This window comes from Halichoerus grypus, chromosome 9 (assembly GCF_964656455.1).
Source record: "Halichoerus grypus chromosome 9, mHalGry1.hap1.1, whole genome shotgun sequence".
In the NCBI taxonomy this organism is placed as follows: Eukaryota; Metazoa; Chordata; class Mammalia; order Carnivora; family Phocidae; genus Halichoerus; species Halichoerus grypus.
The window spans coordinates 26,211,851-26,227,599 of record NC_135720.1 but is presented as its reverse complement, the minus strand read 5'-3'; the positions used below and the strand labels follow the sequence as shown (position 1 = coordinate 26,227,599).

The following is a 15,749-nucleotide window of genomic DNA, read 5'->3' as shown; positions in this document are numbered from 1 at the left end:
TGGATGAAGAGCTTTTTCTTTCAGTCAGGGAAGGTGACAATTTGGACATTGGTAATGACAATTTGGTAATTGCTATGGTGTGAGATACAACTATCATGACCAAAAAAAGCCTTATAATGATAAAGTACTTTTACCACAATGAGACCCAGTAGCACGCTGTTGTTAAAGCTGAATTGCTTTCTCTCTGTTTCATAATCACCTTTTACAATTGATCTTAATTCAGACACTTCCAGTAATTTTGCAATCAAACCTAGAATGCCACATCCACAGGACTTTTTTTTAATCTCTACATTCTGAGCTTGTGTGATTAACACACAAATGGGAAACCATAAAATGACACAGTATCAGTTACTGACTGGTCTGCTTTAAATTATTTGCCAGTTTAATTAAAGAAAGTTTTATAGCACTGTCTTTTTTAATGGTTATTCTCCTCAAAAAGAGATTTTAAAAATATATATGTACATAAATTATATACTTCCATCATTGTTATGTTGTAAAAGAAAGTATAAAAACATTCACTCTTTTTAGCAATATTGACATACATTCAAAGTGGGTATGTTGTAAACAGTGTACCCTCTATTTAAATAGGAATAAATTGTAAATAGAAACTTATCTAATCTATACAGACGATAAAAGATCTGAATGATCAAGACACATTTCACCTACGAAGCAACAAACTTAAATAAATGCTGGCAACTTTGAAAATGCTTGCAACTTTGGTCCTAATGGAGAAAACCAGAAACAATTGAGAGAAGACAGTAAGACACCAGAAGGTGCCATCGCTGTGATAAATGCATCACCATGTGCAATAGCATATATGGTGCTTGTAAGGGGTAAGTCATGACTTCAATGGTCCATTAGTTCCTGCGGCAGAGGAAGACAATTTCCTTGTATCAAGGGATTAAGAACAGACAAAACATTGATAGTTACATCTACTCTCTAGTTTTGCTTCCTAAAAAAACAAAAGGTAAACCACCCAAACTCCAAGGAAGTTAAGAAACCAACCATGAGAATGGACATCTAAGACATACGCTGTTAAAGGCACCAAACTCTCCATCTTGCATCATGACCCAAAAGGTCTGTCCCTCCTGGTGGACTAAACATTTCTGGAGGGTAGGTACCATGACTCACATATCTGAGCACCACCTGCGTCTCTCAGTTCGACGCCTGACACAAAGCAGGCATTTAATAAATACCTGTTGAGAGGAAATGAATCACTCCCTTTCATTGAAAAACAGCCTTAGTCATGGTTACTACTTAGAAATAAACTTAGCTAATTCAGACATTAGTACAAAGCCAGTTTGTGAAAACTGTTGAAGCATGGTTACCCACTCTATTTATCTTCCAGGTGGAAGACTTGTTATCCCACATGGCAGAATATGAAACCTACACATATATACATTTCATTTGAAACATGATGAATCCCTAGAACATGATGAATCCCTACAGGACTCTGACTAAAGGGATTAAATTATTTTCAGGCTGGCAGCTCATTGTGCTAATATTCTACCTCTATGCCTGGCTGGCTTCACTCTGGATAGTATATTTATCGACATTTCTTCTCCCTGCTGAACCTGACTGAAAAATCAAACTAGAGGGTCAATGTTCATCCAAATAAATGAACATATGAAAATTCCCTATGGGAAGCTACATTTTAGTCTCAAAAGTTTTCTAGGGCTTCAGAAATATAACATTTAAAGAGCGGGAAGCTATATAACCTATGTCAATTGCTTAAAGTGAAAAATTTAAATATAATGCTTCTTTATATCAGAATATTAGAAAAATCATCTCTTTATGAAATATATGTGTATGTATGTGAACACATGGATCCAGAAGATAGATCAATAAATATGTAATTAGGTATTATATTTAATTATTACATTTCGGAAAATGTTAATCACTCAAAAGTAAATTGCTTTTGACATAACTCATATTGCTCATTTCTTTATTGTCATTCACCTTTCCTATGTGGTATCTGAAGGACTCCTTTTAAACTCTATGTAATTCATATCCACTTAGTCATCAACAGGAGAGAATTACAGCTCAAAGAAATGGCATTGTCTACTGTTGTTACAAATGCATTTCATTGCAAATAATTCTTTATTTCTGAAGCTATAGTTACTCTGTTTTAAATTTCCTAATCTCAGGATAATGCATTTATCCTAATTCCATTAAGGACTGTCATATTTCATAGCACAATCTTCTTATCTTGTAATACTACTTCTGAGGTATTTAATCATATATAATGTAATTATGTTTCTGCTGCATTTAATCAATCAAATAATGTAATGCATTTTCTTACAGAAAGTATGTGTTCACATATTCCATCAAGCAATAAACACACTTTATTCTGAAACACAGCTACTTACAAAAATGATCTTAAAAAGATATGACCTAGGTGCCTGAGAATCACACTTGGGAAGATCACAATGTTATTTGCAAAGAAAATGGAATAAAATACTATGCTATTCCTTTAGGCTTAAGTACAGTAAGTATGGGAAAATGTACATGGAATTTAAAATAATTCATGCACTTATTTACTAAATTTCTCTAGGATTCAAAACAGATGTCATTTTTATTCTAAATGGAATTTTTAAACATCTGTAAAGTTTTTAAAACATCTTCAGTAACTATCAACACGTACAAACCTTTCTAACAGTGGTCAAAAGTGGTAGCTTTAGAAGTATAGCAAGGGTGCTGTGGGTTTCCATCCTAATTTTTTATGAAAATTCATCCTTATTGGTCACCTGGTTCTTTTCAGGTTCTGGCCCTATAGGCCATGCTTTGTATGGACTTATTATCAATGATGATTATTAATAATCTGTTCCTCTTGGACACCTGTCCAATGTTAACTCTTAACACATCTATTTTATACTTGGTACACCACTGACCTATCTTCTTTGCGAGCTCTGGAACTAATAAAGCAAGAAAATTTTGACTTTTAATCTTTTAACAACTCCTCTAAGTTTGTGAAATATTGCCTTTGAGCTTTACGTACCTTGTTATTCGTCCCCTTAAATATCACAGATGATTAAAATCTGAGCATAATATTCTAAAAGAACTTGAATTTCATGTTTGGCAATATTCATAATCCAACTTAATATAACATATTCTAAAAATTTTATATTCAGAAGGAACCGATTTTTATTTGAATTGTAGAATTCAAATTTATGGGGATCAAGATATAATTTTACCATCCTATTGACTTTAAAATATTTTTATACTTTTTATTGTTAATTCACTTGATATTCTTATTTTAAGCCATTTTTCCCTTTTTCTACTTGAGAAGACAAAAAAAAATCTATCATTTAGAAATATCACAAAACTGTTATTTCTTCACTTCCATAAATACTACATAAAATAGCCGTTTAGAAGGGAAACATGTCATTGTTTTCTTACCTACGACCACGTTTAGAAGATGCTCTCAAACAGAATATTTAAAATTAGATATTTTAAGTAATTCAATGGAAAAAAAAAAACCACACACTTTTGATGAATTCCATGATATCAACCTTTGGTAACACAGTGCTCTAACAAGCAAGAAATATTTCATATGCACGCCCATATACAAGTTTTAATATTCCTTTCACTAAACAAAGAGCAGGAAGCCAGAATACAGCTTTTTACCTTTGATGTATAAATGAGGAGCTAAAAGCATATAACAAACAAAAGCCAAAGTCATTCTCCCAAGTATGTTTAGAAAGCTATCTGCAAAGCAAAGCATACCAGTTATGTTAATGGGAACCACATCAGCCTGGACTGTTTGGGCTTGCTGTCGCATCTTCTCTTCTGGTGTTGGCAAGGGAAGTGACTTGGTCCAATTTGTTTGAGTATTAAGGTCAGAGAAGTCACTTGAGGTTGGCGTTTTAGGTCTCCTGATAGAAATAAATCTTTCTTCTTCTGATGAAGAAATAGAACACTGCAGGAAAAAAAAGGAGGAAGATGTAAACAGCTGGGAGAAACATTTAAAAATACACTTCTTATTTAAAAAAAAATTGTAAACTGATTTAAAGCAAACAAACAAACAAAAAAAGGTAACATTTAAGAAAGAAGCAATGGTTTGCAAGGAAACTCATCTTGAGCATGACCGGTTATATATATGATTCACACAGTGGCCTTAGTCTCTAAACCATGAGGACTGCAAAAGGTTTTGCTGACCCACAGTATCTTTTCAGTTCTTCCTGCTTTTCCTCTATTTACTGTGGTCAGAAAGCTTATGGATTTAGTTTACCACGAGAAGCCTAGAGAAACATCACGGCTGTGGCTGGTTTCCATTTTTATTAAAATTTTATTTGCTCACAGTAATTTCTAGCCTCAATCTTATTTCTCTTAGGCACTGACCTCAAGGAACACTTCTGAAATGATGAAGCTATTGTTGCTCAACTATGTGTGCTCTTCTGAAACCATTTATATGAAAAAAATCAGTGTGAAATTGTTAAATTCTAAGAAGCTGACTGAAGCTCTCTGCTCTGAGCCTTATCAGAATTCCATGAAAACATTTCTGGCTGGGTCTGTTCTGATACAGATTAACATCCTAACTGGGGAGCCCTTCTTCAGTATCTTTCTTCCCACACCATCTTAAAAAGCATAAGCAAGAAAGTTGTTCTGGCAAGCACTTTCCGATGGACTTCACTGTGGCTGCTGGGCAGCTGATTCTTGGCAAAGCAGCTCCAAGAACCCAAAAGAAATGCAATGTGCTCGCAAACAACAATGATGCCCAAATAAGGGTAATTGGCTTTTGTTGGGAAATGGCAGTTTATAACATACAATAAATGTCTAAGAACGGCTCTTCGAGTTGAAAGCATTTTGACTAACTTTCCACCTATGGAAGTAAGGCATTTAAAAGAGTTTTACTTAAGAATAAACAGTCAATGAACCTTTCCAAGGGAGTACTGTGGCACCAGCACCCAAGTCAGTTCAACACTCCCCTCCCCAAACCACACAGGGTAACTACCCTCCTGACTTCTAAAACCATAGCTTTGTTTGCCTGTATTTGACCAATAGGAATCATGGTGTACATTCTCTTTGGTAACTTACTTCTTTCATCCAACGTTATGTTTGTGAGGATTCATCTATCTTTAAAAAGCAGGCATTGATACCTTTCTGGATTTAATGCAAGTTTCTAAGAGGACACTGGTAAGAAACTTACAGAAATGCACCAGTTAGAAATTTCAATCACTTAGAAGAACACTGTCATCACTGTTTATTACTATTGGATTCATCTTACTGCAAAATATCTACTTTTATTCTACAACTACCAGCCCTCCACAAATTTAAAAAAGACTAAAGAAGAACCAACAAAAATGGTTTGGTGTTGGGGACAGGGTCTAGACTAAGAATCCAAAGACTGGAGTCTATTCACTTTATACCTGCAAGTCAAGTGACCTCCAGGCTGCTCCTGAACCCTAAAGTTTCCTTTGCTGTAAAATGGGATTATCCGTTTACCTCCTGAACCTCCCAAAGAGCTACTCTTAAGACCTCTGAGATGATACCGATGAAAATGTCTATGACAAATCTTATGGAAATGAAGGTAATGGTAATAAAATGTGACTTTAGGAAAGCAAAATCATGAATTGACAGGTACCCAATTTTTTCTTTTATTGCAAAAACACTACCAATAATAAAGGTGTTGTGGAAATAAATGATATAAAATAAACCATAATTAAACATTTCTATTTTTTACTTTATATTCTTGATATATAAAACATGTAAAATGATATTCTAGTTTCTTTCCCACCAAAGGAAAATGTGAAATAATGTTTGTAATTAAACTGACAAATAAATACACTCAACTTATGATGAGCATATGTTACTGACATCTGATTATGATACTAATTACACCATCTTTCTTCTTCTTTCTTTCTTCTTCTTCACTGTGGCTGCTGGGCAGCTGATTCTATGAATCTGCTTTGGAGCTGCTTTGCCACTTTTACTCCACTTCTGGGAAAATGGGTACAACTCCTACAGATCCTTGAAAGACAATCAAGGGAATTTTGGGGTCAGCAGCAGCAGCTAAGCCATAGTGATATAAATAAATAATTTCCAGCCTTTTTGCACTTGTAACACTCTTTTTAAATTTGACTTATATATTCTCTACTCCTAAGATGGAGACACACATACACACACACACAAGTAAATAAAAACTAATTTTATATAAGAATTTCATGACAGTTTCAGGACACTGAAGACTGATCTCAACCTAGTAAACTGGGTTACTCCAATTTTCTGATGTACACAGAGAAATAATTTTTCAGATCATCTTGAAATATGGCACAAGCTTTGAAGACCATGGGAAGCACATGCTAATGAAAGAGGTTTAACAGCAAGAAAAGTAAAGCTGCAGCTTGATGGAGAATAAATAGCAGGGTGACATCCTGCAGAGAGGGTTCCCTTTTCCACGTGACGTCTGCCAAGGGAGATGGTGAATGAAGCACTGTTTCACAGTTTGTGTGCATCTCAATGGTGCTCATCAGCCCTCGTAACCTACTTTGCTTTTAGTTGGCTGATAGTGTCAGGATTGATAACTTATCACAATGAAACAGTACTGCATTTTAGTCTTTTTGTCATGGGATAATCACCAAGGATAGCCCAGTATGACAACTTTCAAAGGTAATCTGTTCTATAAAGTACTCCCTTCATCTGCAAGAAAATGAATAAAGTTATATACAAATGTGACTATTACGCAGTGCTACAACTTACTAAAGAAAAATTAAAACCAGGAGAGTAATGACTTCCAGAACGATCTGACTCCTATCCCTCCTAGTATTTATAAACACAGCAATGGGCATAGGAAAAACCTCCTGCATCTCAATGGCAGAACACATCATAATTAACTCCAGTAAGATGGATACTGTAATGCTCTGGGGATTATTACGTTAGCCTCTTAAGTAGTCTCCATGCTTCTGTCTATGTTGACCACCCTCCCACTCCAACAGTCTATTTCTCAGAGGCCAGAGGGACCCTTTTAAAATTTAAGTCAGATCATGTTGCTCCTCTGCTCAACGCCCCCAACATCCTTACTATGACCTACAAGGCCCTATGTGATCTGCCAATGGCCCACTGCTATCTCTTACCTAAACTCCTACTCTTCTATCCCTTACTCTACTCCAGCCACACTACCCTTTCCATGCACTTTCTTGTACATATCATGCACGCTCCTGCCTCAGGGCCTTTGCCATTGCTGCTCCCATTGGCTGACATGTTCTTCCCTTAGACATCTACACCTTATTTTTCTTCGGGTGTTTACTCAAGAGTCCCCCTCTTGTTGAGATCTTACCTGTTCAGCATCCCTAAAATTTTAACTCCTCCCCAATATTTTGTTTCTCCCCTCTCTGTTTTTTCTCTTTAGTACATATCACTTGTATACATATATTTTAGTTATATCTTGTTTATCTCTCCCATGAGAACGTAAGTTCCATGAAGCTTTAAATCAGAATCGCATGGAGAACTCCTGCAGAATTCTGGCTAAAAAAGGGTCACCATTTAGTAACTGATTGCTATATGCCTCGCTCTGGGTTACAGACTTTAAAGAAATTGGTACCTCATTTTTATCTTTATAGCTTTAGCCTCATTTTATAAATAAGGAAATGGAGTAAAGTAAGTTTATTTTTGGGAAGTACACAGTGGACAACCGGGATTAGAACCCAGACTTGACCTCAGAGTTTCTGCTGTTAAACAGTGTAAAATAACAACTTGGCAATATTTGCAATCAATTACTGGGTTGTCCGATCCAAAGATAAAAATCTCCATTTATATCTCTTATTCAAGAACAAACCTTTTGAAAATCTATAAAAGCCCGAAGTGTGGTGTAATGGAAGGAGCACTATACCCTGGAGTAAAATGCTAAGTATCAGCACCCTGGCTCTGTCATTTACTAGTTGTAGGTTTTGAGCAACTCAAGCTCCCTGTGTTCAGAAGAGAGTAACTCAAATAGCTTCACCATGCTTCATATTAATGGACTCCCTCAATATGGAGTGAATTGTTTTTTTAAACACTGAGTTTAAAGTTGCCTTGCTTTCAGAACTTAAGTGCAGTTTTTAGACCTGTCTATTGGTCAGTAATGTTCATCAATACCCCATCCCTTAGTCCTGGAAGGAATGGAGAGACACAAATGAAACAAGAAACCACAATTACTCACGCCAAAATACTTAATTTAGAAAGGGAAGTCACTGGCCACACCAGCAGTTGTTTTGTAGATTTTGGATGCTATAGACCTGCATTTCAGAGACTAGGTCCTGTCTGGAAACCAGACAAGCTCCCACCAGATGGACAGTGGAGCCTGAAATATGGTCTGTTTGGCAGTTGGCCAAGTTATCAAAAAGTGGGCTTAACTGTGAATCATAGACTAGCCCAGGCTTTTTTTTTTTTTTTTAATCTGCTATCTCTTAGAAATTAGAAACTGGAATTATAACCAGAGCTAAATTTAGCAATTATTACATGAAAATACAGAACAGATGAAACTATATAGAGCATTATTTAAGAGGATGTCAACATATATTCCACTCCTTTTTGCAGGACACTTACTCAGTCTTTGGTGTTTTTCTTCCCAGCATTAAATCTCTCTTTATTTTGGTTTTCAAGATTTTAGATGGTTTTATAAGGTGTCAAAACTTCTGCAGTCTTTTTTGGCTATATGCTTCTACCTTCAATGTATTCAGACACAAAAGATCCTGACTTAATTCTGTTCTCTCCTATTTCTCTTTCCCCCTCTGGACTCAACAACAACCAAAAAAGCAGGGATGGTAGAAATGGATCCATACAGAAGCACAGTTCATGGTTCATCCAGCAACTCCATGATGGCCAGGTAGTGGTGACCATATCCACATTATTAAATAACTTTGTTCCTTTTCTTCCCATCAGTGTATTAGTCCATTTACCACAAAGCTAGCCCCTTTATCAATACTACATATTGAATTTAAAATACTGTGGATTTAAACTCTTGCATTAAGTGATCTTTTCCTTAAAATAACAGAAAATACTTAAATTAGGATATAAATGTTTAAAATGGTGCAGTATTTGTTTTTAATCTTTTAATTTTCATAAATGATATATACAAAATATATATAACATAACATTATGAATACATCAGAACTTACTACCCCACCCATGACTTACATAAAATATTACCAATAACTGCATCTACCTCCATGTTCCTCCTTGCATCCCCCAAGGTAACCACTCTCCTGAGTTTTCCAATATTCATTCCCTTACTTTTTGTTATGTGTGTACAGCTATGTGTAAATTACATGTTTGTATTTGCTTTGACTTTTATAAAAATGGTTTCATTCTCTCTGTTGTGTTCTTATGTTTCTAAGACACACCCTGTTTGTTGAGCCTAAAATTCATTCATTTTATGGGCATACATTCCAGTCCAATACCGTATTTATTTATTCACTCTTTTATTGATGGATAATTGGGTTGTAAAAGATGTTCTTTCTGTTATCTCAACAATTTAGAACTCCCAAAAGAGAGAGGTGAGGAGGAGAAGTCTGTATGTAGCTAAGGCTCAATTCCCCCATATACTCATTGTTGGAGGGAAAGCAGGAGCTCTGGAGCCACAGATCTGGATTTGAATCCTGGCTCATTTTAAGGATGCTGAGGGTGTTCACTGTCATGACTGTGGTGATGGGCTCATGTGTGTAAACATATGTCAAAACTTATTAAATTGTATAATTTAAAAATGTGTATTTATATTATGTAAATTATATCTCAATAACACTGCTTTAAAACAGAGAGATTTCAGTTTCAGTATTTTAAAACTATGTGATCTGAAACAAATGATATAATCTCCAAAATACAGTTTCTTCATCTGTGACATGCACACAATCCCAGCTATATCTCATGGCTGCAGTAAGTACTAAATAGACTTACAGAGAGCATTAAGCCTAGTCTCTGGCTCCTAAACTTTTCTGCATGCTGGTGCTTGATTCCATATTGGGAGATGACAGAAATATCAACAAGACAGGAATGCTGTGTCCCCATTTAAAGGGGAAGGCAGATATGAATAGAGCCTTATTCCAGTGTAATGGGATGTTTACAACAAGAGAAACTGGGACAAGTTACTAGAGACACCCTCACTGGTTTGAATGCATTAAAGGCCTGGAAAAATGACAATCCCCAATCTTCTCATTCTTCCTTGCAAGATACAGAGTAACAAGGTGTCCCAAATTGTAGAGCACTCTGTGTTCCCACTGCGCCCTGAAATTACTCACGCAGAGAGACCCAGTACAAGAGAGGCATCATGAGTGTTTTCTAGACCATATACCACCAAAGGCCAGGCACCATGTGTATATATTGAGACCAAGCAGCACTTAAATGGTTTTTAAAAAAACCAAAAATCCAAAAATCATGAATGAATGAATACCAGATAAGTCAACGGTGGAATGAAAAATGACAATAGCAGGCATAATGAGAAGGAAGTTGGTTAATTTAGTAATCTTGCTCTTTTGTTTCACCAACATTGCACAAGGAAAAGAAAATGGGAGTATAAAGTGAGAGGCCCTGCATTCACCTCCTCCCTGGTGCACTCTAGCCATGTGCTCTTAGGAAAGTAATTTCATTAATTCTGAGTCTCAGATTCCAGATCTTTAAAATGATAGTAATGATTATGAAAATACCTCTTTCATAGGAGTTCCCATGGAAAAGGAGATACAATGTGTGAAAAAATTTGGAAAATGTTCTAAAGTGTTCTACCATTATTGTAAAGCTAGTACTAGTATGACTGTTAGCAGCTCTACTTGGCGATAATCTACGAAGACACGACCACCACAAGTTTTTTAGCAGTTGCTGAAACCTCTCAAATTCATTGCTTTAGGCAGGAAATTCTATGTGGGTGGAATAAGAGACATAGGATGACTGGGAGAGTGGCCAACTTCCACTATCCATGGAATCATTTTCTTTAAAGTCTGGTTTGAAAAACCAAGCAGTTTAATAATACTGTACTAATCATTACTTGAGCATATTCTGTGTGCCAGGCACCATACAAAGAATCTCATAAACATTAATTCATTTCAACCTCACCACATCCCTCTCCAAGGTAGATAAGGTAGCCATGTAATTTACTATCAAAACCAGAACTCCTTTGAAAGTGAAAGGGGGTGCTCTGAATAATTACACAGGATAGCAGCTGTAAACCAGGGCTGTCCTGAGCAAACTAGAACACGGGGCTTATAACTCTTTGTAGTGTGGAAACTGAAGCTCATGGAGAGAAGCTTCAACAGGTACAAAAGCTGCCCCCAGCTGCCGTTCTCAAGCATCATGTGATATAAGACTCCAACGTGTGCAGTTACAGAGCAAGGCTCCTGTCCTTTTGTCTTCTTCAAAGCCCTCCTTTGATTTAAATATCCCTCATCAATGAGGACTAAAAGAGAACCTGAGATGCCAGTTCAAAGAATAACAGGAAATGGAAAATTTGGGATTCTATCAATACCATTAAAGCCAACCTTTTATTGCCATAATCCCAGTCTAATTTATGTGTTTGGGGGTTAATTTTCCACAAGAGATTGAGTAACCCATGACTGACATCCATTCTGCTGAGACAATGGGGCCTCTATGAATGTTTCCCTGATTCAGTGAACTTATCATCAAATATAACCTCCAAAAATGGCAGTTGAAGAAATGCCCTATCAACTCAAAGGAAATGTTTTGGCATCTATAACTGAACTTCCTTCAAATACCTGAAAAACCTGTTTGGTAGTACTGGTACGCACTGAAAACTTAAAGAACAAAAACCGTCAAGACTAGAAGGGTATTAAAAGCAATGACTTACTCTCTGATTTCACAGTTGGGTGGGGGGAAAGGTATTTTGTGAGATTTCTAAAACCCTTTGCAGACAGCATTTTTCATGTAGCAGGTTTATATATAACCTATATTGTTGGAAATATTTTAATTATTTTTCTTGTTACACTTTGAGAGATACGTGTAGATATCATTAGCAAAACACCATTCCTTATACCAGAAACAGGAGTCCTACTTAGTAAATGTTTTGCATTAGGATAATTATTATAGAATAATTCTCTAGAATAAACACCCAGAAGGAGATGTCCCCTAGGTTCTTTGTTCTAATTTAGGTTTTTAGCCTTTACCTTACTAGCAACTCTCATTTTAGGAGAGTGCTTCTATCCTAGGCACCTAATAGATGCTTCATACCGTTGAATGCAAATTAGATGCTTTTCACTCTATATGCTTCTTTCAATGTCAGAGCATTTGTAGCCCAAGCACTTGTTAAATTCTATGTAGTCCACTGTTCTCCTCGCCATACTCTAACCCCCACTGCTTATCAAGGAAATACAAAGTAAAAGTGTTTCCCCAGAATTTTGCCTCACATTTGACCTCTACACACTCTGTATCTAAAATAATCCCAACTGTTAGAGTGACTTTTAAGAACTGCACTTAAGGGTCTTGGTCTTAACACGGAAATCATAAACTGCTGGCTCGGAGCCCCTTTTACAGTTACTGGACTCCCACCTGATTTCACATGCCAACTTGGTCATATACGGAATCCCATAAAGATTTAGGTCTACTCCTGGACTTTACATTCTATATTTAACATTCTGTCCCACTGAAACCTCTCAAATTCATTGCTTTAGGCAGGAAATTCTATGTGGGTGGAATAAGAGACATAGGATGACTGGGAGAGTGGCCAACTTCCACTATCCATGGAATCATTTTCTTTAAAGTCTGGTTTGAAAAACCAAGCAGTTTAATAATACTGTACTAATCACTGGTCTGTATACTCAGGTTCCACACTGAGTAATTCCTGACTCTTTTTAATACCTGGTGAGGCCAATCCTCCTTCCTTAGTGCTCCTCGGTGTTACAGCTTTCCCTGCTTTGACCCTTTCAGCCTCTCTGGTTCTCTCCCTCCTCTTCCCATCCCCCAGATTAACTCTAGACCAAACCAAAACTAAACTATTCAACTTCTTATTGGTATTGTGTTAATTTTATAAATTGACTTGGACAGAAATGACAGTTTTTTGATACTGAGTCCTCTAAGAGCATAGTAAGTCTTTTCATTTATTCAAATCTTGTGTTATTCTATAGTATTTAAATTTTTTTTCACATAGATGTTGCACTTATTAATTTATCCCTTCTTTGTCTGCTAGCACAACTTAAGATTTTTTCTACTACATCCTGTAACTTGCTTTTGTAGATATGGAAATTATTTATTTCCATACATAAATTTCATACCTTACTCGTCACTGAATTGTAATATTGATAGCAGTTTCAATTTTTTATCTTCCTGGAGTCACCAAGAATGATAATATCAGCTCAATCTTCCCTACTTTTGAGCCTCTTATTCTATAGCTTTTCTAATCATTCTGGCTGGTTTTTCCCATATAGTACAATAATAGTGATAGTGAAAGTGCTGTCTTATGCCTCATCTAACAAGAACGGCTCATTAAAAATCATGTTGGAGGGCGCCTGGGTGGCTCAGTCGTTAAGCGTCTGCCTTCGGCTCAGGTCATGATCCCAGAGTCCTGGGATCGAGTCCCACATCGGGCTCCCTGCTCAGTGGGGAGCCTGCTTCTCCCTCTCCCACTCCCCCTGCTTGTGTTCCTGCTCTCGCTGTCTCTCTCTCTGTCAAATAAATAAATAAAATCTTAAAAAAAAAATAAATAAAAATCATGTTGGATTTGGTGACAAAGCGGACACATTTTAAGTTGTGAGTATCTACCTGTTCTTATATCATGTTTTGTTTTGTTTTTTTTTTAAATCAAGAACGGCTATTGAATTGTATCAAATACCTTGTCAATATCTACGGCTTTGACCTGATTTTTCTCTTCAAATCTATTAATATGATTACTGTGTGATTAGATTAACTGAAACTGAATTTCCTTGCATTATTATTGGGATAAATTCAGGTTGATTTTTTAGTATTTGTCCTGTAATGAGCTGTTAGATTATGTTTCTTAACATCCTACTTATGACTTCTAATGATAATATTCATGAATGAGACTGGCCAGTTGATTTTCCACTTTGTGTAATCCTTGTCAGGCTTGGCCTCAGGGTTAAGCTAATTCATTAAAAAAAAAAAAATTCATACCATATCCTTTTTCTTTGCTCTGGGAAGGTTTCAAGCATTGGATTTACTAAAGCTTTAGTAGAACCCTCTCTATGAAACCATCTGAGCTTTGTGATTTTTACAATTTGGTCCATTTTTTTAAAAAATGGGCTTCATTTTTCTACCCAGCTTTATCAAGGTATAATCAACATATAACATTGTGTAAGTTTAAGGTGTATAATGTGATAATTTGCTTTATGTATAGACTGCAAAATGACTGCCACAATAAGATTAGTAAACCCATCTATTACCTAACATAGTTATCTTTTTTTGGGTCAATCTGGTGTGAATTTTTTATAAAATTTCTCTATTTTTAAAAATAGAAATCAGTCTGTTAAAACACTCCCTTTCTAGAAGTTCTAGTGTTAGATTTGATACATTACATAAATTAGAAAATCAGTTTCAGTATTATCTACTTTCATCTAACAAAAGATGGTATATATAACTTTTGTTATAAATACATAATCATAAAGTCCTTTGCTTAAAAAATGTTAGTGACTTCCTATGAACTATGCGATAAAAGCTAACTCCTTCACTTAACATGCCCCCCCGCCCCCCGTGATCCCACCTCAGTCTCCCTCCACCACTACCCCTGTTAACACTCTTGGTGGACTCAGTAACTCCAGAGCTGATCCATCTCTCCCCTGCCGTTGTCCTTCACAACCTCACCTCCAACATGCCCCTACCACCCACTCTCAGAAACATGCCCTGGGCTTAATCATTACATAACATCAGATGTGAGGTCTTAGTAGTGGTTCGATAATTGATAATCCTATATCATTTACTGAAGGTGTGAGAATAAAAGAATCAAGAATGTTCCCAACATTTCTGACTTAAGCATCTAGTAGAATGGAGTTATGGTTTACTGAGGTGGGGAAAACTATGAGAGGAGCAGGTAGGGTTGGGAGAATCACATACTAGGATTTGGGTAAGTTTGAGATACCCATAAGACATTTAAGTGGAAATGGATAGTAAGCAGAGAAATGCATGAGTCTGGACTAGTGAAAGAAATTTAGGAAACTTCAGTGCATGGAACTTAAGGCCATGGGACTCAATGAAATCATCCAAAGGAGTGAGCCTTTTTCAGAGGAGCAGAATTACACCAAGGTTTAGATACATGGAAGAAGAGCACCCAACAAATGACTGAGAAGCAATGGCTAGTGAGCAATGAGGAAAACCAGAAGTGTGTGGTCTCATGAAAGCCAAGTACAGAAGAAAAGAACAGTAAACTATGTTAAAGGCTGTTGAGAGTTTGAATCAGAGGCGGGCTGAGAACCAACTATTAGATCTGGCAACGCAGACGTGATGATTAGACTTAACAAGAGTAATTTCAGCAGCATGCTGGGGATAAAAGTTTATTTGGAGGGGGTTCAAAGGAGATTGTGAGAAAAGGCAGTGTTGACAGCAAGTCTAGACAGTTCGTTGGAGAAGTTCTATTATAAAGAAGAACTGAAAAATGTGGCAGAATTTGGGAGGGGGATAAAAGGTCAAAGGAGAGTTTCCTCAAGATGAAAGAAAATACAGCATGTTCAAATAATGATGGTTATGATGCAATAAAGAGAGAAAATTGATTAGGTAAAAGAGAGGGGTAAACTGCAAGTATGAAGTCCTTGAGAAATTGGCTTTTATCAGTCCACTGAAAAAATACTGAGTCCTCACTACATGCCAAGCCCAAATCTAGGCACTTG

General features: G+C 36.4%; 1 protein-coding gene across 6 annotated transcripts in view; it reads right to left on the bottom strand.

Moving 5' to 3' along the window:
• Positions 1-15,749, bottom strand: part of NHSL1 (NHS like 1) — a 231,770-nt gene that overhangs the window by 17,564 nt on the left and 198,457 nt on the right. For all 6 annotated transcript variants that reach the window (XM_036097872.2, XM_036097874.2, XM_036097873.2 and 3 more), the window contains exon 4: positions 3,727-3,919. In XM_036097872.2, the coding sequence (XP_035953765.1) occupies positions 3,727-3,919 (193 nt within the window). The remainder of the gene's footprint in view (positions 1-3,726; positions 3,920-15,749) is intronic.